Source organism: Canis lupus, chromosome 3 (assembly GCF_048164855.1).
Source record: "Canis lupus baileyi chromosome 3, mCanLup2.hap1, whole genome shotgun sequence".
NCBI classification, from domain to species: Eukaryota; Metazoa; Chordata; class Mammalia; order Carnivora; family Canidae; genus Canis; species Canis lupus.
In genome coordinates this window covers 56,060,553-56,084,763 of record NC_132840.1, presented here as the reverse complement: position 1 = coordinate 56,084,763, position 24,211 = coordinate 56,060,553, and the positions used below count along the sequence as shown (strand labels likewise).

Here is a 24,211-nt window from a genome sequence, read left to right as displayed (position 1 = left end):
GATATCAGCTTTTAGGTTTCCAATTCTTTTTTTTTTTTTTTTTTTTAGGTTTCCAATTCTTTTGCTCCTGTAACAGTGCTCTTAGGAATGCTGTTGTAAATCCTATGATCAACCACGACCATGTGAGGTCTTGATTTTGTATTTGGGAAAAATGAGGCTCACAGAAATGCCTTGGTGGAGTCTTTTTAAGTTGGTAATCTACTTTCTTTCACATACAGAATACCTCTTTTAAAAGGTGTTTTTTGTTTGTTTTGTATAAAACAGACATTGACAAAGCGATACCTTTTCTGTTCTCCCTACACAAGTACCAAGCACAGTGCCAGAAACAAGGCAGGCGTGTGACTAATGAACAGCAGTGGACTACAGTTTCAGTGAGGAGTGTTTTCTATTTTTCCTTTTAAATATTTAATCTAATTATTCAGAAGAGACACACACACACAGAGGCAGAGCAGGGTCCTCACAGGAAGCCTGATGCGGGACTTGATCCAGGGACCCCCGGATCACACCCTGAGCCAAAGGCAGACACTCAACTGCTGAGCTACCCAGGTGTCCCAGTGAGGTGTGTTTTATTTTCTTTCTTTCTTTCTTTCTTTTTCTTTCTTTTTTTTTTTTTGGGGGGGGGGTGTTTTCAACGCCAACCCAGCAGAGCGGTCAGATGGATTGCCAGTGGTGAGTGCCTAGGCACCTGTTTGGGGAGAAGGGGTTCAGGCAGGGCCTGTGTGCCCCCTATGTCCCTGTCCTGTGAGGACAGCCCTGTTTGAGCTGGTAAAGCCCTGATCATTTGCGGGCAGGGTGGCCAGGGAGCCAGCTCTTGTCAGAGCTGCAGGACAGGCCTGGGCCTCAGAGTAGTGGGAAACCCAGGTGCCAGAGCCCAATGTGGGTAAGTCAAGACATAGGCAGATCACAGTTTTCCAGACCTGGGAGATCTCCTGGTCCCAAATCCTGACTCTGCAACCCTCTATTCATTAGAAACTCACTGGGGTTAACAGGTTCCTCTGGGTGGTAGGGGAGCTCCAGACTCCGTGGTTCAGGATGAACCCACATCATCCTTATTTCCCCTCCATCTCACACACCATGTCCAGAGCCTGGGAGGTAGAAGATGCTAAATGAAGACTTCTTGGCTTTTTTTTACTCCCAGTAATCTCACACCCAACATGGGGCTCAAACTCACAACCACAAGATCAAGCGTTACATGCTCTACCACCTGAGCCCCTCAATGAGGACTGATTGAGTTGAGTCAACTGATTTGGCCTGACAGCTAGAGACTCGGGTTCTAGCCCCAGCTCTCTATTGCCGATGAAGGTAATGGCTTTCTCCTTGGGCCTCATGTTCCTCATTGGCAAACTGAGGACTTTTTCATTCCACTTCGCTCCGTGCTGGCACCAGGAGCGACAATAATACACAAGAAAGATCATCAAAACACAGTATGTCTGTCGGTTAGACCTCATAAAGCTGGGGGGAAAAAAACAACAAACCCCACACATGGCAATCTTTGATGGAAGTAACAATCAAGACACTTGCCAACACAGCTCAAACAGATTTATTTTTATTTTTATTTGCTCAAACAGATTTAAACCAAGGAGGAGAAGCTGAGGCCTCGCATATTGCAACTTGACTGGAAAGTCTAAGTTAACAGACACTCACAGGATGTCATCAGGGATCTGTCTCTCTAGCTTTGAGACTGACTTAGCTTCATTTCCAGACAGGAAACATCGGATGCTGTATACTATGGGTTCACATTCAAATGTTACAGTTTTGTCTTTTTATTTTTTTAAAGATTTTATTTATTTATTCCTGAGAGAGAGGCAGAGACACAGGCAGAGGGAGAAACAGGCTCCCTGTGGGGAGCCTGAATGTGGGACTCAATCCAGGGGACTCCAGGATCATGCTTTGGGCCAAAGGCAGGCGCTAAACCGCCAAGCCACCCAGGGAATCCCCAGTTTTGTCTTTTTAAATAATACATGTGCTTCAAAACTCCAAAAGTTTAAAAGAGCACCTGGAGAAGGTCTCCCTCCTGTCCCGACTCCCCACCTCCCAGCTTCTGCCCTCAACACCAATCTTCCATAACCTTGGCCTCCTTCTAGACTCAGTGCAAGTGCAGTGCGGATGGTTTCCACTTCCACTTTCTACACAGATGGAGGCAAACCATAGGAACCATCCCACAAGGTCCTTTTGTCACTTAACGGATCTTGGATATTGGGTTTGTTTTGTTTTTTTGTTTTTTTTTTTTAAGTTTTCTCTTTATTTAAGTAAACTCTGTACTCCCAGGGGGTCTTAAAGTCATGACCCTGAGATCAAGAGTCCCATGCTCCTCCCACTGAGACAGACCCCTCTTGACACTGTAACATAATTCAACCACTCTCCTGTGGACAGGCCTACTTTTGCCAACTCAAGCCAAGCTGCAAAGAACAATCTGCATGTTCCCATTTCACCTATGTGTCAATATGCAGGGCTAATTCCTAGTAGTGAAAATCCTAGGTCAAAAGGGCATGAGTGTTTGTGGTTTTGATTGCTTTGGATTTTTGTGGCCTTTGCCAAATTGGGCACTGTGGGTACATGACCCATTTTTACTCCCACCAACCAACAGGTGAGACCTGTTTCCTTAAACCCATACCCTCAACTTTTTTTTTTTTTTTTTTTTTTTAAGGATTTTCTTTCTTTCTTTCTTTGAGAGAGAGAAAGAGTGATAGCTCCAACAGGGGGAGGGGGAGGGAGTTTGAGGGAGGCAGGAAGGGAGAGGAGAGGAGCAGATGCCCCCAGTAGGGAGCCCAATGTGGGCCTCTATCCCAGGACCCTGAGATCATGACCTGAGCCAAAGGCAGACGTTTAACCAACAGAGCCACCCAGATGACTCTCTTTAACTCTTAATGAAACTTTTTGAGGGTTACAAATATAAGATAAACACGATTTACATTTCTCTTATGGTGAATGAGTTTAGGCATCATATATTTGAGTCCTTTTATTTCCTTTCCTGTGAAATATGCATACAATTCTTCTGTGCCTTTATTATTGGATTGTTGGTATGTTTCTTATAGATTTGTAGATTTTCATGTTTCAAAATTAGCCCTTTCTCTGCAATATGAATTATATTTTCCCTAGATTGTCATTTATCTGTTAGCTTTTGCCTATGATTCTTTATCATGTATACTTTTTACCTTTTTTTTTTTTTTTAAGATTTTATGTATCCATGAGAGACACAGAGAGAGAGAAAGAGAGGCAGAGACACAGGCAGAGGGAGAAGCAGGATTCCTGCGGGGAGCCCAATGCAAGACTGAAACTCCAGGATCACACCCTGGGCCGAAGGCAGGCACTCATCCCCGGAGCCACCCAGGTGTCCCACTTTTTATCTTTTTAATATGTATTTAAATGCATCAGGTGGGCGCCTGGGTGGCTCAGTCAGTGAAGTCTCTGCCATCAGCTCAGGTCATGATCCCAGGGTCCTGGGATCCAGCCCCACACCCATGGGGCTCCCTGCTCAGGAGGAGTCCACTTCTCCCTCTCCTTCGGCCTGTAGCTCCCCTTGCTTGTACTCTCTAATAAATAAATAAATAAAATCTTTAAAAAATAATACATTTTTCAAAAAAAAAAAAATAATACATTTTTAAAAATGAATTCATCAGGCTTTTCTTTGAGGACTTCTGTTTTGTTTTCGTACTGTGATGTGAAATCCTGGATTAGAGCCTGAAGCAGAAAGGGGGCATTAGTGGGAAAGCTGGCAAAATTCAAATCAGAGCTGTCGATGAGGTCATAGTGCCGCATCAAGCTAATTTCCTGGTTCCCATAATCATGACACATCCATGCAAGATGTTAACACTTGGAGGAGCTTTGGGAAGGGTATTCAGGAAACTGTACTATTTTGCAACTTTTCTGTAGGCCTGACATGTCAAGATACACGGTTAGAATGGGAAGTTTTCTTTCGGATCTCTTATGCTTGTGTTTTTTTGCACTGTGACCTTTGATCTATCAATAATAGTGGTGGTAAGGTACTGATCCATACTTTTTCCCAGATGGCTACTAGTTTTCTAATAACCTTTATTAACAGATTTCTCTTTTCCCCACTGGGGTTTTTATTTTTTAAATTGTTGATTTAATTTCTAAACTGTCAGAAGTAACATACCATGAAATTTGCCATCTTAACCATTTTGAGGCATGTGGCTCACAGCGTAAAGTACGTTAATATTGTCTTACAACTGGTCTCCAGGGCTCTTTTCATCTTGCAAAACTGCAACCCTCTTACCCCCGCAACAACTCCCAACCCCCTACCCTCAGTCCCTAGCATCCACCATTCTACTTTCCCTCTGTAGGACTCGGACTACCCTAGTATTTGTCTCCTGGGACTGGCTTATTCTGATTGATGAGCCACTGAATTCACAATAAAATGAAAGCCCACTTCTGATGCTAGTTGGCAAAGCCTCTGGTGTTGACTAAGAGACGGATAGTTGAAGTGTTCATAGTACCTACTTCTGGAATGTGGGTGAAGGGAGCTATGCACAGAGAAGTTAAGTGACCCATTGCCAATCACACAGCCAAGAACAGGATGAACCCAGGATGGACTCCACAGCTTGTTCCCATAGGCTGTGCCCTGGACAAGGGCTCATGTAAGAGAGCCAATGCTTGGAAACCAGCGGCATTTACATGGACAAGAGGCAGGTGAAGCTATCCAGAGAGCAGCGTTCAGGAACACATAAGGGGCAAGGGCAGGAAGCAACCCAGTAGCATGTCCCCAGGGACTGACCAGCTGTAAGCACAGTCAATATTACACAAGCCTGAGAAGCAGCCAGAAGAGTGGGAGGTGAAGGAGGGGAACTATTTTTCAGAGGCCAGAGAACAAATTTCAAAAGGCAGGAGTAGGGCAGCCCTGGTGGCTCAGCAGTTTAGCTCTGCCTTCAGCCCAGGGCATGATCCTGGAGTCCCAGGATTGAGTCCCATGTCGGGCTCCCTGCATGGAGCCTGCTTCTCCCTCTGCCTGTGTCTCTGCCTCTGTGTGTCTAATAAATAAATACAATCTTAAAAAAAGGCAGGAGTGGTCAACATATTAGATGCTGAAAAGAGATCATGCCAAAGTCTGAGAAATGCCCTCCAGATTTAGAAACAAGGATTGGTGATGAGCCATTTCTTGGGATGGTGGGGGCAGGAACTGCTGATAAATGTTTAACTAGCTATCTGGGAGCACCTGGGTGGCTCAACCGGTTACGCCTCTGCCTTCAGCTTAGGTCATGATCTCAGGGTCCTGGGATCTGGCCCTTTCAGGCTCCCTGTTCAGCGGGGAGTCTGCTTCTCCTTCTCCCTCTGCTACTCCCGATTGTGCTCATTCTCTCTCTGTGTCAAATAAATAAAATCTTTAAGAAACCCCCAAAACAACCAGTTCTCCAGAAATAGTATGAGCTTATGTATGTGCGTGTTTATTATCTTACTGATACAAAGGATGTGTAACACAGAATTTACAAGTAATAATAAAAGACAATATTGTTTATTGTAAATTCCACTTTTGTTTTCATGACTTCATAGATGGAGTTGTGTCCCAACCACAGGAGTAGCTCCAGTATGAATGCTGGTTGATACTTTTATTTATATTTTTGAGGAAGACAAAAATGAAACAAACCCTGAGAGTATGTAGAGACTTCACTCTTTCTTCAATGACTGACTTCTTTGCTGAATCTGACAATAATGTTCAACCTCCAGGGCAATATGTCCTCCATTTTGTGTGCTATTCACAATGTAATGGTTACAGGCAGGACATTTTATGTTTTTAAAAGATTTTATTTATTTTATTTATTCATAGAGACACAGAGAGAGAGAGAGCAGCAGAGGCACAGGCAGAGGGAGGAAGCTCCATGCAGGGAGCCCAACATGGGACTCGATCCAGGGTCCCCAGGATCAAACCCCGGGCTGGTAGCGCTAAACCACTGTGCCACCAGGGCTGCCCAGGCAGGACATTTTAAAATTTAATCTGCATTATTAACATTTTCTCCATTGTCTTCTTAAATCTAGACAACAAAGCCTGATGCACAGTGTTCGCCAATTTCTGTAAATACTCCTACCAGGGCCATATTCAAAATCCCAACTTGATGTCTATAAGTTGTGAAGAGATACACACAAGTAGTAGCCCATTATTATATAGCACTCGCACTATACAAATATGATAAATGTAAATAAGCTCAAATAGTAAATAATACTATTTACTATTAGCACATTATAGTAAAATGTAGAAGATAATCAGGAACCTGAAACTAATGGACTATTGCGCATCAACTATATTCAATAAAAAATAAAATTCCTAACAAACTTAAAAAAAGAAACAAGAAAAATGAATCAGGAAGTAATGAGTTTGAGTATTACCTCTGTTTTTGAGTATAATGTTAGTTTGCATAATTTCTGATAATAGCTGTTATGCAACTAGCCCACAGTGTTTCTGAAAAACAAGCTGGCTTTCAGAAATCAGTAAACCACACCAATAGCGGGGGTGGGGGGATGGGACTTTCCTGAACCCATAACCTTGGCCGGGCCCCAAATGTCCACCTTCCTGGCCTCAGGCACAATCTGACCTAAGGCAGACTGCTCCTCCAGGAGCACCAGTCCTGTCACCCGGGGCAAAAGATTCCCTAGACCAGGGCATCTGGAAGTCTCCGTGGTAGTTCTTCCCATAGTGTGCTGCTCAGTGCCTCTGGGAGTAGGGGAAGAGCGCTTCTTGTTCCTCTCCATGAGTCACAGGATCCGTGCTGGCTGAGGCTGAACTTGGATCAGAGTCACTATTCCCTCAGTACCTTCCCGGATGCTCTGCATATACTTCAGTGCTCAGTAAATATTCATTGAATAAATGCCCAGGATAAAGGGCTGCCAGAAGGGACAGGCGTGAAGGGAAGGGCCTCCCCAGAATGCCTGTCCTTGGAAGCCTGCTTAGGATGCCCTGGGCTCCACCATGTAGGAGTGAAACTATGGAGAGCAGCTTCGGGGACAGGCACTGAGCCTTCGCTGGGCATCAGGACTTTGGGAACATCCACCCTGGGACACCGGCAGGGCCTGAGCCTCTGCGGCGCACACACGGCTCACGATCCTGGACCGCGGACGCAACCCCGGGGAAGAGGTGGCCAGGGACCTGAGCTGCTGCTCCTCGGCCAAGGTGAGAGGAAGAGTTTGCAGCGCCACCACCGAGTCCGAGCGACAGGAACAGGGCTTCGTACCGCACACACAAGTTCTCTACAGTGAATCCAGACCGTGAGGTCCCGACACGCGCAACCCCATCCCCTGCAGAGATCCCGTGTTTCCGCAAAAGACCTGCACCGGCAACGAAAGCGCGAACAACCCATCCGCCCCAGGGGCCGCCGAAATCTGCCCGTTTACACACACATGAAAGAAAAGATCGTCAGGAAGAATCAGATAGGAGCAGCCGGGGTGTTGCAAGTCCCGACTACGCAGAGACGCTAATCACGAATCATGCGAGCTCCAATCATCATGTTCCGAGCTGCCCTCCCGAAGGAGGAACAGGTAAGGATTATCCTACCTGACGATAACCAGCTTCCGTGCGCCTTCCTTACTCAGGGCACACCATGCCGCTATCGGCTAGGGCGAGTAAAGAGCGCGCTAGCCCCAGCAACCTGCAGCTATCTAGGATCTGCCATCTCTATTGCTATATGTCTTGCAGATATTAAAAAACATTCCCCCCCCCCCATTTGGCTGCATAAAAACATAAACCAATCTCTCCCAGAATGCTCCACTCCAGAGCTTGGCACGCTAGCCGCGGACGCCGCTGGATATTTACATATCCCCGCCCACCCCCTTCCGCCAAACGCTACCGTAATAACCAAAATAAAAGCGATACCTCTGATTTTTTTTTACAGTCTGCAAGGCTGGAAGAGAGCCTTCCGTTTCTCCAAGTAGTGTGGCTACCCCAGGACTCCCCTAAAAGTTTTGTAAGTCTTGATCTTACTCTAAAATATATTTTATTACAAAGCACTAAATAAAACGATGATCATCGCAGGTTGGAGTGATAATTACCCTAACGCGAACACTGACATCTTCCAACTGCAGGGTCAGAGGGAGAACTGTAGACTGCCTTCCTTGTTCTGGCAATGCTGAGTGGTCCCCTGCTCCTCCAGCCTTCATCCCTGTGCTCGCGTCAGGAAGGTATCAGAAAGGTTTCTTTTTCAGCCCAAAGACACTGACGAATAATGCCATTTCGGTGACAGCTGGGAGGGCACTGCGGACAGAAGGTGATGGGTTCAAGGCTCCTTCCAAGAAAATGACCCACATTCCCAAACTACAGACTCCACCCTCAAAGTGTGGAAGAGGGGGACTTCAAGGGACTACAGGATGTGGAGTGGGTCTGGTTTCTTCTGCATGGGCATGGAGTAAAGGCCTGGGTAGTGGGGGGGGGGCGGGGAGAAGAACCTTCAGATTGAGTAAACCTTCCTCCCCCATCCCCAAACATAGGATGCTACCGTACCTGCAGAAGACAAAAATGTACCAGTAAGTGGTGCACTCCCAACGTTCGAATATGAAAAAGGATAGGGCCACCGAGGCACTACAGTGAGCTGCAATGGCTTGGGAATGCACCAGAGTCAAGGAAAGCCTTTAGTTCAATAGGTAGAATAAGTAGTGATGAGCCAGGAAAGACCATTGCTGGGACTGACACCTGCAACTCAGGTTCCCTTCTTGCTCCCTCACCACGCTGCAAAGGCCAGAACCAGCAACCCTGACTTCTAAATTTAAGGACAGCCATGTGAGGGGCGCCTGAGTGGCTCAGGCAGTGAAGTGTCTGCCTTCTGCTCAGGTCATGATCCCAGAGTCCTGGAATGGAGTTTGGTGTCTGCTTCTCCCTCTTCCTCTGCCTGCTGCTCCCGCTGCTTGTGCTCTCTCTCCCCCTCTCTGTCTCTATGTCTCTCTCTCTGTGTCAAATAAATAAATAAATAAAATCTTAAAAAAATAAAATAAAAAGAAGAAGAACCGTGTGAGTAGAGACCAGGGCTGGGCCTGCAGCGCTGGGACCCCAGGCTACCCAAACCCCGGTATCCAGGGGCTAGCCTGGACCATTCAGGTCCAGGAGCTGGCTCCCCATACAACCCAGGCACACAAGAATGCTCACAGTGACTTGATACACCGCTGGAATCACCATGCAGCACCCTGGTCCTCCCCGTCTACAGTTCAAGCATCAAGAGCCTTCCCTGATCCATCCTCCTCATTTCTGTCTTTATTTCTGTATTCATTTTGCTGTCTGAGTTTCTATAGAGCTTCAAATCTTGGCGCACGCCCTTAGCACAGTGCTTCTCACAGTGAATTACAGATGTCTGTGTCTCTGCCTCTTCCTCGAGGTACAAAACTGTTTTACTCCCGTTTGGGATCTCCAGCATCTGGTGCATCGCGGGGAGCTTAACAAACGATTGAAGATTGTATTAAGTCTTCCACACTGCCTAAGATGATCTATCAACTGGACAGACTGCCCACCAGAGCACACACCATTGCGCCAGAAACGCCTAGTTAGGTAGCTCCCCACCTAGGAGGGAAACAATGGCCTGTGCATAAAAGGATACAGATGAGGCTCTGGGTGCTGTTGAACATGGAAACTCCTGAGAAGAAACCGGCTAGCTCTACGGCAAAGAGGCCCAGCGTGACAGAGAGCGCTGCCACCAGCCTGCAGAGAGGAAGGAGGCGGGCTCGGGCCTCCTGGACTTCGTCAAAGACCCCTCCACTCCCGCTGCTGCTGACTTCTGAGCCCCCACCCCGCCCCCACCCCACGTGCTCACTGAATGTCCTGCTGCTCATACTCCTCTGGGGTGAACGTGAGAGGCAGGCAGGCCTGGACGTTGCTGTCCTGGGGAGCAGGGCAAAGAGGAACAAAGTGAACGAGGGGCGGGCTGCGGGGCAGCACTGGGGTCACAGGGGATGGGAGGACCCTCCACGTACGGCCCTGGGGAAGGGGCATGGGGGGCTGGGAGCACCCCAACGTAGGGATCCGGTGGGGGCGGGAGGGGGCGAGAGGGGGGTGGCCGTGGGTCTTACCCGCGACCAGAACAAGGTGATGACGACCACTAGATGCGCCAGAAGCGTCAGGAAGCGAGAGGGTACGAGCCCCGAGATCCGCCCCATGGCCCCGCCGGCGCAGGGGAACCGACGGGAGCGGAGGCCGCACTCGGCGGGGCTCAAGGCTCGGGAAACGCCCTCTGCTCAAGCCTCGCAGGCCCGCACGCAAAAATTCGACCGACGCCTCCTTCCCGCTCGCGCCGACCCCGCCCAGTTGCCTTGGCAACCGCGTCCACGGGCGTTGCGGCGGGATCTCGGCAAATCTCGCGAGAGCAGTCCATTCTCGAGCGGCGGCGGCGGCCCCGGGCCGTGACGCAAGCCAGGGCTCGGCTGCGGGGGGCGTGGCCCGGAAAGACCCTCCGCCCGCGGTGCTCTAGTGAGACAGCGGTCCCGCCCTTGCCGGCGTGAGGGCGCCGCCGGGCCTAAGGCCGGGTCTCTGCGTCTGTGTCTGTGTCTGTGTCTGTCTCTCTCGGGAGGTGGATGTCCCTGCGTCGTCCGACCATCACTCCTTAGATGATCACGGAGCCCGAGGCTGTCACAGGACCCGGGACCGGAACCTTCCCTGATCCTCTGACCCCCGCCGCGAGTCCCCAGACGACTTTGCTCCGTTTGGGGGGCGGGGGGGATGGCAGAGAGCAGAAAATGGCCAGCCCTCTGCGTGGCTGAGGGGCGCGTGTGGGGAAGGGAGCAGGTGACCGGCTGAGGGCACGCAACCCTGCCGCCCCCGGGGAGGCCAGGCTGCAGTCTCTGCTGGGATTTCCTTCCCCTGACTTCGCCCAGCTGCATCCCAGAAGCTCTGCCTGTCGGTGTCCTTGGTGACCTTGGGGCCCCGGCTGCGAGATCTGAGACCCTTGCAGAACGGAAAGTTCTCCTCAGCCCGGCTTCCAGATCATCTCATCGCAGTGCTTTCTGGCCGAGCTGAGCTGAACACGCACGCCGGGGCGGGGGGGGCCGAGACGGGGGGGGGGGGGGCTCATTTCTAATTTCGTGCAACAAATATTTATGCAAGTGCTGGGCTCGTGTTCTTGACAAGACAGAAGGCTCACTGCCTTCCTGGAGTTTTTTTTTTTTTTTTTTTTTAAGATTTTATTTATTCATTCATCAGAGAGAGAGAGAGGCAGAGACACAAACAGGCTCCATGCAGGGAGCCCAATGTGGGACTATGTTCCAGGGTCTCCAGGATCAGGCCCTGGGCCAAAGGCAGGCGCCACACCGCTGAGCCACCCAGGGATCCCGAGTCATTTATTCTTAAACTTTGTTGTAGGAAACATCAAAATTGAGAGGAAACGCATTTCTCTATTTGAGGACCCCAATATAATTTCCTTTTTTCTAAACCAGTGCATAAAAATGCAGCTCAAAGAGCAAAGAGACGTTTGCCCAAGGTCACGAAAGAGGAAGACTGGAAGAACTCTTCCAGATTTAGGGAGACTTTATAAAGACCTGTGACATATTTGACGAGAACTATCATGAACCTGGGACGAGAAAAAGAAACCCAAAGACTTTCTTCTCTTTTATTGCAAAAGACATTAGTGGAACACTTGGCAAATTGGGAATAAGGTCTCTAGTTTAGGCTTCAGTATTATCGGTGTTAATTTCCAGATTTTTTATAATTCCGCCTTTAGGAAAGAGAATGTATTTTCTTGCTAGAAAATACACTCCTGAAATAGGAGTGAAGGACCATTATGTCTGCAATTTACTCTCAAATGGTTTAGAAAAATACATGTGTGTCTGTAGAGATAGAAAGAGAGGCAATAATAAAATGAACATTGAACATTGTCCTGAAGGCACATGGGAATTCTCTTTATTATGTATTTATATTTATATCTATTTTTATAAGTAAGCCCTCTACCCATCTGGGGCTTGAACTCACGACCCCAGATAAACAGTCACATCCTTTAGGGACTGAGCCAGCCAGGTGCCCCTCTATATTATTTTTGCATTTTTTCAGTAATTCAAGTTATTTAAAATAAAAGGTTTTAAATGACAACCCTTTCTGTTTTCCTTCTGGGTCTTCTGTAGTAGTATCATTAAGGCATTAAGTTGCTTTATAAAAAGAAGGAATGTTTTCTAGGACTGATGGTCCCTCATGTTGAACTCCTATATACTGAAACTATGCAGTGACATTTTCACATTAAACCACCTCTTTAAGATTAAGGCAATACAGCCTTAATCTCATAACAGAGACTATGTGGTCACCAAAACTCGTAAACTAAAAAACAAAATCTTTTAGACTCTTCAGAGGAATTATTTGTATAAAGGGTAAGAGTCAGCCAAGTCTCTTATTTTTTTACTCCTAAAATTTTGGATGGTAATGAACTATTCCCTGCATGGGTTTCTGAGCTCTCAGGTGTGTAGGGGAGGTTCTCTCTTTAATTGTCGAACTGTTTTAAAGTCCTGAAAATATTTTCAAACCTCCCCCACCTCAGGAGTGGAGAGACAGGCAAAGTACAGTGGACCCAACTGCTTCTCACCCTTGAGGTGACCTTCACCAGCATGAGACCCTCAATACAGTGATAATGTTGACGTCCTAAGTCCAATGAGGGGGGCTCCATGTGCTCTCCACCATGGGAAATACAGAAGTCAGCACAGGGAACACGGAAATATTCTGAGCACACATATAAGATGCAAGGACTGAAGGTTGCCTCCGTCTGACTATAACTCACATGATTTTTTTCCTAGGAATGGGAAGCCCAGGTCTTCAGAACAAGCTCCCCCAGTGACAGTTTATCAAATCTGACTATTCACAAAAAAAGCACTATCATCCAGTGAAAGGGAGCAAAACCCAGGACCTGTTTTTTGCAAAATTTTCCAAGGTCCCGGAACAAACAGAATGAAGAGGAGTCAGCCGTGTGGAGATGCTGCGGGAAAAGAACTTTCCAGGGAGAGGCAGAGCAAGTGCAAAGGTTCTTAGGTTGGAAGGTGGCCAGGCCAGTGTGTGTTCATTGAGCAGAAAGGAAGCTAGCATATCTGAAGTCTAGTAACCAAAGGGGAAGAAGAGATCAGGGTAGAGTGGGGTGGGGTGGGGTGGGGTGAGCAGACAAGGTGCATGGCTTTGCCGCCATGGGAACAGACCCGGTAGGTCTGTATTCTAGAAGATGCAACACGGAGAATCGATTTTGAGATGTTAAGTAACAGGCTTGTGAAGAAGCCAACAGACAGAATGAGAGTGGACCAGGGTGGAATAAGGAAAGTGGAGCAAAGTGTAAGGAATCAAGAGATCATTAAAAGATAGGAAGGTCTAAACACGGGGCTCCGAGTAGGTGGGAAAAAGGAAGGGGTCAAGGTTGACGGTGAGTTAGATTTTGGGCTCCCGCAATGGAAAGTTTGGGGCATTCTGTTTATAATAGGCTTCCTGCCCCGGGAACCTACTAGATAGTAAGAACTCGGTAGTCACATTTCACATTATGAATTAATAAACAGTGAGCAGGCGTTTAGGTCTATCCCCTTGCTCCCCCTGACCTTCGTTCACAGAAGCGTGCTCCGCAGAGGTCACACAAAAGTGAGTGTTAGAGCCACCCCGTGGCCGTCGGAGGTACTGCTGGTGACCGGGTGTCCTTCCCTAAGCGGGAGACGGGTGAGGTGAGGGGCGGGGTCACCTGGCCCCAGCGTCGAAACCCACACCTCCTAACATTTGATTTGGTCAGAAAAGAGCTTAGGGGAAAAAAATATTTTCATCATGGAAAAATTCAAATAGATGTAAAAATAAAGAAAATCGGAGGATGAACCCCTTCGAAGCCTGCCATTCTGCTCCGACGGTTGCCATGACGCGGCCACCCTTGTTTCAGCAAGACTCTCCTGGCTCCCTCCCAGGCCCACCAGGTTTTTGCAGAGCAAATCCCAGACATGACCAAAGAGCTCAGGTTGCCCAATACCCATCATATGTCCATATGTCCATACGTTGCACTTGGTTGATATGTCTCTTAAATCCTTTCCTTTCCTTTCCTTTCCTTTCCTTTCCTTTCCTTTCCTTTCCTTTCCTTTCCTTTCCTTTCCTTTCCTTTCCTTTCCTTCTTTCTTTCTTTCTTTCTTTTCTTTTCTTTCTTTCTTTCTTTCTTTCTTTCTTTCTTTTTTATTTCTTTCCTTTCTCATCTTAGATTGTTCCTTCTTGTTCTCCTTCCTTGAAGTTTCTCTGATCAAGACACGGGGCCCTTTATAGGCAGTGCTCTGGTCTTGCCATTTAACCCGTTCCTCCTCCTTCTTGTAAACTGGTTGTTAGATCTAGTAGTGGTTGAGGAGTCTCACATTCGATTTCCTGGTAAATAGACACCTTGGGAGTTGGCCTGTCCTTCCTATTCCATCACATCAGAAGGCTAATCCTGGCTGCTTGCCTCTCTCTCTTTTTCTGGTGTTAAATCTGAGCGCTGGATTCAGGTGTAGTCAGACTGAGGCTGGCATTATAAAGTTCCCGTCAGCTTTTCACCTACTGCTTTCATTGACCACCACTGCCTCGCTGCATTATTTCATGAGGAGTTGCAAAACAGGGATGTCTTAATTCCATCCTTCCTCTCTGTGCTTGTCACCTGTTATTCTTCTATAGGTAAGAATGTGCCTTCATCAACTCATTGTTTACCTTGAGATATAGGTCATACAGGAAAAGCTGGATAAATGTGTGATTCTTTTCCCCCATTACTTACCAGTTTTCAGAATAATAAGTTGATTCCCTACCTTCCTCCACAAGGGACCAATTCATTATTCTTAAGATCATTGTGAACTGGTAGATTTAACATCTTTTGTGGGTTTTGGGAGACAGCAACTACTCAGCTTCAACTTCAGACAGTTGTTTTGAGGAAGGAGATAGAAGTCCAGCATTACCAGATTCCTGAGAGTTTTGTTGTGGTTGTTGTTGTTTTGTTTTAAGAGAGGCCAGAAATCCAGATTGTTACTCCAATTATAAATGTTAGTAGCCAACTTAATGGTGGAAAAAAAAGGAAAAGGAAGAAAAATAACCTTGATGACAGCATACAGCATACGACAGCCTCAAGCCACCAACTTTCAGCCTCAGGATCAGCTCTGTCCAACAGAACTTTCTATGATGACGGAAATTTTTCATAGTGTTTTCTGTCCACTGCGGTAGCCAGCTAGCTCCATGTGGCTATCAAACCCTTGAAATGTGGCTAGCAGGACTACAGAACTGAGTTCTTAAATTTCAACTTAGTTTGAAAAGCCCCATATCAAATAGCCACCCTAGCAGGTACCATATTGGGCAATGCAGCTCTGAACAGAATAATCTATTGGTTTCTAAAACTGGGAAACTGGGGTAGGATAAATGGAGTCTTAAACCTCCAAGTGAGTACTCTGGATAGTGACTCCTGGACTGATGATACCTCACCCCTCCTACAGAACCTTTCTCAGCCTAGAGATCAAGTCCACATTCCCTGATACTTCCCTTTGTGGCAAAAATTTCCACCTCTTCCTATGCTCTCCAGCTACTCAGACATGACTCCTTCCTCTATAAAGCAGGCTTTTGTCCACTCTAGGGCTTTCGCTAACGCCATTCCTTCTTAATTTCACAAATGCTTATCGAATACACATTATACTCCCGGAATCATATGGGGTGCTGGGAATACGTGTTTCCTTCTCCTGAGTAACTTGCCATGTGGCGGGGGAGACAATTAAAAGTAGTGTTCTCAGTGTCACCCTGGAGGAGACACATCACGAGCCTCCTCCCCCAGAGGTGGGGAGAAGTCCGGAGGAGGGAGCTTCTGAATTGAGTCTTGAGGGGTATGTAAGGGTCATCCAGGTAAAGGAGAGTCAGAGACAGTGGCAAAGAGGCAGGGAGGAAGGCTAAAGTGAGTTTAAGGAACTCTAAATGAGTCACCACGGTTGCTAACTGGGAGGGGAGGAGGCAGTGGCCGAAGAATCAGGCAAGGGCCAGATATTAATAATAACCATAATAACTGATTGTGGCCAGTCAGGTTCTGAACACTTTATCTCAGTAAATAAACTACTAGTGATCCATTAAGGTTTTTACCATTTTCCATATGGGGACATTGAAACGCAGGGAGATTTCATAACCAACCCAAATCCCACGACTAGTAAGTAGCAAAGCCTATGTGTGAATACTGGCAACCTGCTTCCAGGGGCTCACTTAAGAAGTGTGTAGCCCTGGGGACCCTGCCAATAAGTTAGGACCTAATCTCCAAGGGAATGGGGCACTGATTTTCAGCCACAGTGCGATGGGATCAAGTTCGCATTTTAGAAAGATGATCCTTTTTGGCTATTCCGGAGGCAGAGCCATCAGAGAGGAGTCTATTAGAATAATCCAGCAAGAGAAGGTGAGAGGGTGGCAGTGGGGATGGGGAATTAGGGCTAGCAGGAGAATTATGAAGGAACATGGAATTGACGGGAATTTGGTGACTGGAAATGGGGAGGGCGGGAGAGGGAAGTCAAGATAAGACTCCCAGCCTTGGCTTAGCCACTGGCTGATGGTCCAGGAGTGGGAAGGAAGGGTGACAGGGTCAAGTGAAGATGTCCAGCAGGTGCTGGAGGTCTGAATCCAGAGGTGGGACCTGAGGACTTTTAGGAGCACCACTGTATGGGATGTGCAGACGTTTGACCTGGGAAGGAAGGGGTGAGACACAGCATGACCTCTTTCTCCAGGTTGGCCTCTTGCACTCCTCCTCTTCCTCAAGAGGCCATTGGGGGTCTCTTGCTAGCTTCTGGTTCCCCTCTCTCCAAGCCGCGGCTCCTTCTCACTTGGGGAACCCCAAAACATGCTGACGCCTGTGGTGATGGAAATCAGGACAGTGGTTAGCCTCTGGAAAGGGGCAGGGCAGAACTTTCTGGGGGTGGAGGAAATGTCCTACGAATTGAATGGGTTGTGGGTGGCATTTGTTAAAACTTAATCAAAACACACCCTTCGGGTCTGTGTCTGTCACAGCATGTAAGTTGTTCCTCAGAGCTGTAACGAGCGAGCGACAAAGTGACCGAGGCTGGGTCTCTGCCCTGGACTTAGAAATCAGAGAGTCTCCGAGCCGGGGGCTGATGCGGAGCCGGTGCGGGGCTGGTGCGGGGCTGGTGCGGGGCTGGTACAGGCCGATGCGGGGCCGATGCGGGGCTGGAGGCCCCGCGGACCCCGGGAACGCGCAGCTGCAGGAGCTCCTCTCTCGCCCCGCAGGTGCCCGGGGCTCCGGCCGCGCTCCCACACGCTCCGCGGGGCGTCCTCCCACCCCGCCCGGCCGTGTGCTCTGGGGGCCCCCGGTGACGGCTCCGGGCCAGCAGCTCGTGGGCAGGACGCCGGAGGGTGGGGGGTTTGCGGGGGCCCCGCGGGTCGGCGCACCCACCGTGCCGCCGGAGCCTAAGGAGCTCGGGAAGGCGCTCGGCTCTCACCCCGTCGCCGAGGACCCCGGCCGGCTGCCAAGTGGCCATGGGGAGACCTGTCCACCCCTCCGGCCGGCCGACCTCGTGGCGCAACGGTAGCGCGTCTGACTCCAGATCAGAAGGTTGCGTGTTCAAATCACGTCGGGGTCAGCTCTTTTTCGCGAGGGCTTCCGTCACTTTTATTTGTTTCCCTCCCGGGCGCGTCTACGACGCTCGAGCGCCGGCGCCCAGTGGGAGCAGCACCTCGCGGGGGCCGGAAGGGGAGCGCGCCGGGGGCCGCGTCTGGAGCCGCGCCGTCGGGCAGCCCAGAGGTCGGAGCCCGGTGCGCGCGGACGGGGGGCGGAGCTCCGGGGGACGGGCGCGCGCGGCGGGTCTCTGGGTGCCGGGGAGGAGAGGATGGAGCGCGCGGGCGAGAAGGTGGCTCAGGGGGCGACCGCCCTGCGGGGCGCGTCGGCCGGGCGGGGTTCCCGGGACGCGCGCCCTCCGCCACGTGGGCGGGCCCGGCGGGCGGGAGGACGAGTTCAGACCCCAGAGAGGAGAGCGGAAGCCGCAGCCCGGCAGACGAGGTGGCCGAGTGGTTAAGGCGATGGACTGCTAATCCATTGTGCTCTGCACGCGTGGGTTCGAATCCCATCCTCGTCGGCGTGCGGTTCCCGCGGCTGGGGCTTCCGTTTTGTCATCGTCAAGCACGAATTTCTTCTGTAACCTCTTACCTACTCCGATTCGGTTTCCGCGTCACCCCTCTACACTGCAGTCGCCCCCAGCCGTGGTTTTCGTCCCTTCCGCTCCTTTTTCGGGGACGGCCCGAGGTCAGCCACAAGGGGCATCTGGGCATCCATTCACCTGCGGTAGAGCTGACCTGGCCAAGGAAAGAAGAGGCTGGGGAACCTCACGGTGGGCGCCGTGGCTTAGTTGGTTAAAGCGCCTGTCTAGTAAACAGGAGATCCTGGGTTCGAATCCCAGCGGTGCCTCCACACTTTGCTGCTTTTGCGGAGAGCCTTTGAGCATCCGCAGAACGAACCATCATTGTCTCTCCGGAGCCTCCACGGGATGCGCTTTCCATTTCTGGCCTTTGTGGTTGGGTCCCTGGACCCCGCGGTGCTGGTCGTCAGCCTCCGTATTTGCCGCCGAGCACCAGAGTGGCATCTGCGCTTCCTGTTCCTTCCCGAGACGCTCGGTGATTTCGTCTTCAAGTCGTTTATCATGTCTCTCGGAATGGCCCTGCCCATATTTAATTTTCTTTCTACATGACCGATGGGTAATATAAATTCTATATAGCTTTAGACCGAGATGCCAACATCAACTGGCCGGTTAGCTCAGTTGGTTAGAGCGTGGTGCTAATAACGCCAAGGTCGCGGGTTCGATCCCCGTACGGGCCAGGAGTGGTTCCCTTTTTAACTTTGCACCATTTAATTTCTTGTTACTGGGGAAAGCCTGTAAAGCAATCTTTCCTAATCCCAGGACTTTTCACATCCCAAATAGAAAAGTGTAGAAACTCAGTCCAAAATGGTACTGTCTTGAGTGGAGAGGAGGGAGGTTTAATAAAACTGGAGTTCCTTCTGTGATCTCTATAATGGTCCCGGCTATGGCTTGGGGCTCCTGGAATTTACCATGTGAACTGTGGACAGGAAGCTTGGAGAGGTTGGAATCAATAGGACACTGATTGGGGGAATGTGGGAAACGGGGTCAGGAATGGAGCAACCGGTGTTTCCAGTTCCTCCTGGGCCAAGATGTCCAGTTCAGCCAGCCCCTGCATGTCCCCTCCAAGATCTCAGAAGTCCGCCCCTTCCCTTTCGGTACTGGGACACCTTGTCTTTCTGCTTTTACTGGATCTCTGAGACCCTATCTGTGTCTCTCACGTGTTCCCCCCTCCAGCCTCCAGCCCCATGTCAGTGATGCCTGAGAACAGGAACCATACACTTGCGGGGGATGCCTGGGACCCCCTTCCGCCCTGCTCCCAGCATCTGCCAAGAGAGCTCCATGAAAAAGACCCACCCTCATTCAGCTCACCAATCCCTGGAATCCCACACAGACACACTTCAGCCTTAGCAGCAGCACTTTAATTCCACAAAAACTCAGAAAGCCAAAACTGATTAGAACACTCCACAACAGGTGGGCTTCAAAACCAGCAACAAGTCTGCCTGAACCCTGAGAGCAGTGAGACCCTTCCCACCTCACCCCCTGTGCCATCGATGCACACTCCTTCCAGCTCAACCCGGCTCCGCCTGGGGAAGGGGGATCGTCCAGGGCCAGAGGGCAGAAGCAGGGGGTTATCCACCTGAAGGTGTGCATCTTTCTCCGCATGGTGTGTGGCCAAGGGGCACTCAAGCTCCCACAGCCCCTGACACCTGAGATATGGCCACTGGAGTCAGGGTGGCCACAGTGGGGGCTAGGGCCTCTTCTCCTTTCTTGACCACACATGGCAGGCATGTCCCCAAGCCGAGACCTAAAGCCCTGGGTTCCAGGGACGGCGCTCTAGCTGGAGAAGAGAACAGGGTTGCTACAAATGGCCAACTTAATAGAAGCAGAGCATCATTCCCTCCTACCCGGAGAGGCTTCCCCATATACACCTGAATAAGGCCCAGCGAGTGGTGGCAGGCCTGCTAAATGCATCCGCAAGAGCCTCCAAAACACAGGCCTCCCCTCTGCGGGCGGTTCCCACCAGGGCTCCTTGAAGAGGCCTCAAGATTCTGCCGGCCCGGCTCGGCCAGCCTCTCCTGCCCTCCAGGTCACTTGCACAGGGCCTCCAACACCTCCAGGGTGCGTCGGATATCCCGGACTTGGCGCGCCAGCCCCTGCACGGGCTGCAAAGCCCGCTCCAGCTCTTCGCAGCGCGCCAGCAGGGTGTACATGCCCTTGATGCTCATGTCCACCGCTTCGCCGAGGGAGTCCACGGCATCGCGGTAGGTCTGGATGCAGCCCACGCTCAGCGCCGTCAGCTCCTGCACCGCGCCGCCCAGCCCGCGCAGCAGACGGTCCACCCTGCCGCCCAGCTCCCGACTCAGCCGCTCCAGGTCCCGCAGCACGTCGGGGTCGATGGGGGGGATGGCCGGGGCGGGCGCGGGCGCCGCACAGGGCCGCGCTGGGGCGGGGGGCGGCGGTTGCGGGGTGCCGCTCAGACGAATCTTGAGTTGCAGGTTGTTGGCCACGAAGTGGGTGAGGTCGCCATGGCGGCTCACGGTGCCCTCGAGCTCCAGGGGGCTGGAGATAGTGGCGCGGCGGCCGCTGCCCGCGCCAGGCTCCGCACCCCCCGCGGACCCCGCGCCTCCGCCGCCGCCACCGCCGCACGCCCCGCTCAGCCCGTCCAGGCTGCGGCTGTCCTGAAGGCGGCTGGAGAACGAGCGACCAGCCCTGCCGGCCGCCGCCGCCTCCTCCTCCTCCTCGTCTCCCTCCCGCGGCTCAGCCTCCATCCCGCCGCCTCCCGCGCTCCCTCGACGGCAGCCCCTCTCGGACGCAGGCTCGGCCTCCGGCGGCTCGGGGTCCTCGCAAGCCTCCCCCGCGCGGCTCCCTGGCGCGGACGGCGTCCCTCTGCGGCCGGACTCGTCGTCGTCCCGAGCCTCCCGCTCCGCCCGGTGGACGGCGCCGCGACTCGGCGTCTTCGGGGACGCCGCGGGGTGGCGGCGCGCGCCCCCAACGTTCTCGGCCTCTCCCTGCGCGGACGGCGGGAGGCCTGAGGGCGGCTCCGAGGGCGCTCGGCCCGGGCCGCCGCCCCATAGCGCGGCTTGCTGTTCCCCGGGAGCCGGAAGGTCCGCCTCGGGCCCAGGCCGCCCCCGGGACGACTCCATGCCGCAGCTGGGGGCAGGCACCTAGGAACTGATTCGCCCCGGCTCGCGCGGCGTCGGCGGCGCCTTTAAGGGGCGTTGGTCGAGGCGCGCGATTGGCAGCCGGCTGACAATGGTCAGGACAGGAAAAACACGCTGATTGGTCGTGGCGACCAGGAAGTCCCGGAAGAAGGGCTGTTATTGAGCAGCCGAACCCACGTGAGGACCGGCGGGGCGGGGCGAAGGAGGGGACAGCCGCCGCCGTCGCTCCGCCCTTTCGGGAGGAGGCGGGGCAAGTCTTAAAGAGGAAGTCCCTGAAATACCCGAGTCCTCCTTCCGGGGGCGGGGCTCAGACTCTGCACCCACAGCTGTCACGCCCACAGTTGTTGCTTAGCAAACACACCCCGCGGGCACCAGAGATGCGGCTCCTAGAGAGTTGGTGGGGATGAAACGAGTCTCTCCTGGTTGGGCCGTGGGGATTGAAGCACACTCAGTCCATCAGGAGGGATGCAGCGGGGATCCTCATCAGAGCTCGGATGGTTGGGTCCGGAGAGTCTCACGATGGACGACCAAGCAGGCTTAAAGGCTTTCCTGTGCTTTTGCAACTCTGTCCTCTGTCTCCGGCCCCCTGCACGTGGGAGGGTCTCTCACCTTGGAGGATGATGGTGTGTGATTTTTGCCACGAGATAAAATATGCAATAAATGAATGGCTGTGCACGAAGAGCAGAGCCCTGGTGCCAGTCTGGGCCCATCTCTTCCTTCTTTTCCCTTGGCTGGTCTTGCTGGAGTCACACTATTGTTCCTCAGCCCCAGGAATTTACACTTGTTCTTGCCTTTTTTTTTTTTTTAAGGCTAAGTCTACCAGGGAAAATTTCAATTTCAGTTCCTTATTTCAAATATCACCTTTTCAGTGAGGCCTCCCCTGACAACCTGTGTAAAAATTGTAGCCAGCTTCCCCAGCAATTCCCCATGTCCCTTATTTTCCTTTGGTTCATTGCACTTACTGCCATGTAACGTACTACAGCTGTGCTTGCTTGCTCATGTAAGCTCCCTGAGGGTAAAGGGTTTTTGATTTTTGCTTTTGGTCTGTTTGGATCTGTATCCCCAGTGCTGAGAATGGAGCCTAGCATATCGTAGGCATTTCCTAAATATACAGTAAGTAAATGACGGAAAGCATTGACTTCCTCTTTGTGACCTGAATAGTTCAAGATGTGTTTCTGTCACTTGCACCCGGAGTCCTGACTAATAAACCATGAGGGCAGTGGGCTGCTCTAAGCTTCTCTCCTCCCCCTTGTCTTCCCTTTACTTCCCAGCAGGCAGAGGCTCTTTATTTAGCAAGTAATACAAAACAGGAGTCAAACCAACAGCAACATTAAAACAAGGGGACTGGGGCTCCTGGGTGGCTCAGCGGTTGAGCATCTGCCTTTGGCTCAGGGCCTGATCCCAGGGTCCTGGGATCCAGTCCCATATCGGGCTCCCTGTAGGGAGCCTGCTTCTCCTTCTGCCTGTGTCTCTGCCTCTCTCTCTCTGTCTCATGAATAAATAAATAAAATATTTTAAAAAATAAAATAAAACAAGGGCAGTGCGTTGTGTCATGCAATAACAATCTCAAGGCAGAGTGTGTTCAGAGAAGCTTGGATCCAGTGCTCAAGGGCTGTCACAAAGGACCTGATTTCTTTCTTTGGGGGCAGCTGTATCCCAAGTGTGCTTCCTCAGGGTGGCAAAACGGCTGTTTTTTCTCATCTTGGGGGGTTGTATTCAGTCTCCCTGAGCTGCTATAACAAAATACCATAAACTGGGTGTCTTAAACAACAGACATTTATGTCTCACGCTTCTATTTCTAGAGTCTGGGAAGTTAATTTCTTTTTCCATCTTGTTGACCTAAACTGGATCACATGTGCAATCTGGTCACATTGGCCAGGGTAATGCCATGTCTGATGGACTTAGGACTGAGTGTCCAGCAGTAATTACTCCAGCAAGGTGACAAGACCCAACTTATCAGGCTAAAACAATTATGCTAAAAAAAATAAATAAATAAATAAATAAAATAAAACAATTATGCTCTTCCTGGAGCTAGAGGTGGGTCAGTTCCCTCGACACCCAAGTAGCTGTAACACGGTGCGGAGCCGGGAGGGGCTATGGAAGCAACCAGAGTGTGTCCTACATTAGGGGTCCTCCAAGTACAGCCCATGGGCCAGATCCGCTTTCTACTGTTGTTATATGGCTTGAGAGCTGAAGATGTTTTTCACATGTTTAAATGGTTGAAAAATAGAGACGGCTGGGTGGCTCAGCGGTTGCGCATCTGCCTTCGGCTCAGGGTGTGATCCCAGAGTCCTAGGCTCGAGTCCCACATCAGGCTAACTGCAAGGACCCTGCTTCTCCCTTTGCCTGTGTCTCTCATGAATAAATAAAATCTTTAAGAAAAATAAAATAAATGGTTGAAAAATAAAGGATATGAAAATTCATGTAATTATATGAAATTCACATTTCAGTGTCCATATGTTTTACAGGAATACAGCCATGTTTGCTCATTTGTGAACTGTCTCTGGTTGCTTTTGTGCTATAATGGCAAAGCTGAGTAGTTTCAACAGAAGCCAGATGGCCTGCAGAGACTTCATGATTTACCTCCCGGATTTTCCACAGATAGTTTGCAACCTCTTGCACCATGAGCAGCAGGGGAATTGGGAGCCCACCCCAGAAGGGGCTCATTTCTCCTGTTTGCCTATCAGTGTCGGTGGCCATGGGGTCACTGCTGGTGGCCTGATGGACTCATGTTTTCATTCATGAGCACACTCTGTTCACGAGGCTTTGGAATACTCTTTTTTTAGGACTTTATAAAAGCTGATTTGGGTCAAAGAGGCCTGTACTACACAGTGCATGGAGATAGAAAAGGATAGGTTTTGTTGCAATTAGGGATAAATGTCTTTTCATATTTATTTACTTAGACACACATGTTTTTATTTTATTTTATTTTTTAGAAAGAATGAGCAGGGGGTTGAGAGGGGAGAGGCTGAGGGAGAGAGAGAGAAAAAGAGAGAACCTCAAGCAGTTTCAATGCACAGCAAGGAGCCTGACTTGGGGCTCAGTCTCCCAACCCTGAGATCATGACTTGA

The 24,211-nt window shown here is 50.7% G+C and overlaps 2 protein-coding genes, 1 long non-coding RNA gene and 5 other non-coding genes across 9 annotated transcripts; 5 read left to right on the top strand and 3 right to left on the bottom strand.

Annotated features, from left to right (window-relative positions):
* The first annotated feature begins 1,218 nt into the window (after positions 1-1,218).
* LOC140630663 (uncharacterized) lies at positions 1,219-8,204 on the top strand. Its single transcript, XR_012028413.1, has 2 exons — positions 1,219-7,485; positions 7,839-8,204. It is a non-coding gene; the product is annotated as an uncharacterized lncRNA (long non-coding RNA).
* Positions 7,373-7,508, bottom strand: LOC140631304 (U8 small nucleolar RNA). Its single transcript, XR_012028942.1, has one exon. It is a non-coding gene; the product is annotated as a U8 small nucleolar RNA (small nucleolar RNA).
* Positions 7,924-10,247, bottom strand: TMEM107 (transmembrane protein 107). Of its 2 annotated transcripts, XM_072821232.1 has the most exons (5): positions 9,997-10,241; positions 9,741-9,808; positions 9,528-9,628; positions 8,444-8,540; positions 7,924-8,197 (listed from the first exon to the last, which is right to left on the bottom strand). In XM_072821232.1, exons 1-5 carry the CDS (start codon positions 10,081-10,083, stop codon positions 8,128-8,130), a joined length of 423 nt encoding a protein of 140 aa, XP_072677333.1. In that variant the 5' UTR covers positions 10,084-10,241; the 3' UTR covers positions 7,924-8,127. The 2 variants fall into 2 exon arrangements, with proteins under 2 accessions (XP_072677333.1, XP_072677334.1); XM_072821233.1 differs by lacking the exons at positions 8,444-8,540; positions 9,528-9,628 and having other exon boundaries at positions 9,997-10,247.
* A 7,168-nt stretch (positions 10,248-17,415) lies between these two features.
* On the top strand, positions 17,416-17,487 carry TRNAW-CCA (transfer RNA tryptophan (anticodon CCA)). The gene has a single exon. It is a non-coding gene; the product is annotated as a tRNA-Trp (tRNA).
* Positions 17,488-17,897: 410 nt separating this feature from the next.
* Positions 17,898-17,979, top strand: TRNAS-GCU (transfer RNA serine (anticodon GCU)). Its single transcript has one exon. It is a non-coding gene; the product is annotated as a tRNA-Ser (tRNA).
* Positions 17,980-18,234: 255 nt separating this feature from the next.
* TRNAT-AGU (transfer RNA threonine (anticodon AGU)) lies at positions 18,235-18,308 on the top strand. Its single transcript has one exon. It is a non-coding gene; the product is annotated as a tRNA-Thr (tRNA).
* Positions 18,309-18,642: 334 nt separating this feature from the next.
* Positions 18,643-18,716, top strand: TRNAI-AAU (transfer RNA isoleucine (anticodon AAU)). Its single transcript has one exon. It is a non-coding gene; the product is annotated as a tRNA-Ile (tRNA).
* A 659-nt stretch (positions 18,717-19,375) lies between these two features.
* BORCS6 (BLOC-1 related complex subunit 6) lies at positions 19,376-21,199 on the bottom strand. Its single transcript, XM_072821231.1, has one exon. It carries the CDS (start codon positions 21,120-21,122, stop codon positions 20,067-20,069), a length of 1,056 nt encoding a protein of 351 aa, XP_072677332.1. The 5' UTR covers positions 21,123-21,199; the 3' UTR covers positions 19,376-20,066.
* Positions 21,200-24,211: the final 3,012 nt, after the last annotated feature.

Excerpts from the sequence above, each read along its gene's own strand:
- TMEM107 (XM_072821232.1), bottom strand. The coding sequence starts at position 10,083 with ATGGGGCGGATCTCGGGGCTCGTACCCTCTCGCTTCCTGACGCTTCTG. Across the intron at positions 9,809-9,996 it reads TCACCTTGTTCTGGTCGCGG|GACAGCAACGTCCAGGCCTG; the intron begins GTAAGACCCACG and ends CCTGCTCCCCAG. Across the intron at positions 8,541-9,527 it reads CAGCACCCAGAGCCTCATCT|CCATTGCAGCTCACTGTAGT; the intron begins GTATCCTTTTAT and ends TGCATTCCCAAG.
- BORCS6 (XM_072821231.1), bottom strand. The coding sequence starts at position 21,122 with ATGGAGTCGTCCCGGGGGCGGCCTGGGCCCGAGGCGGACCTTCCGGCT.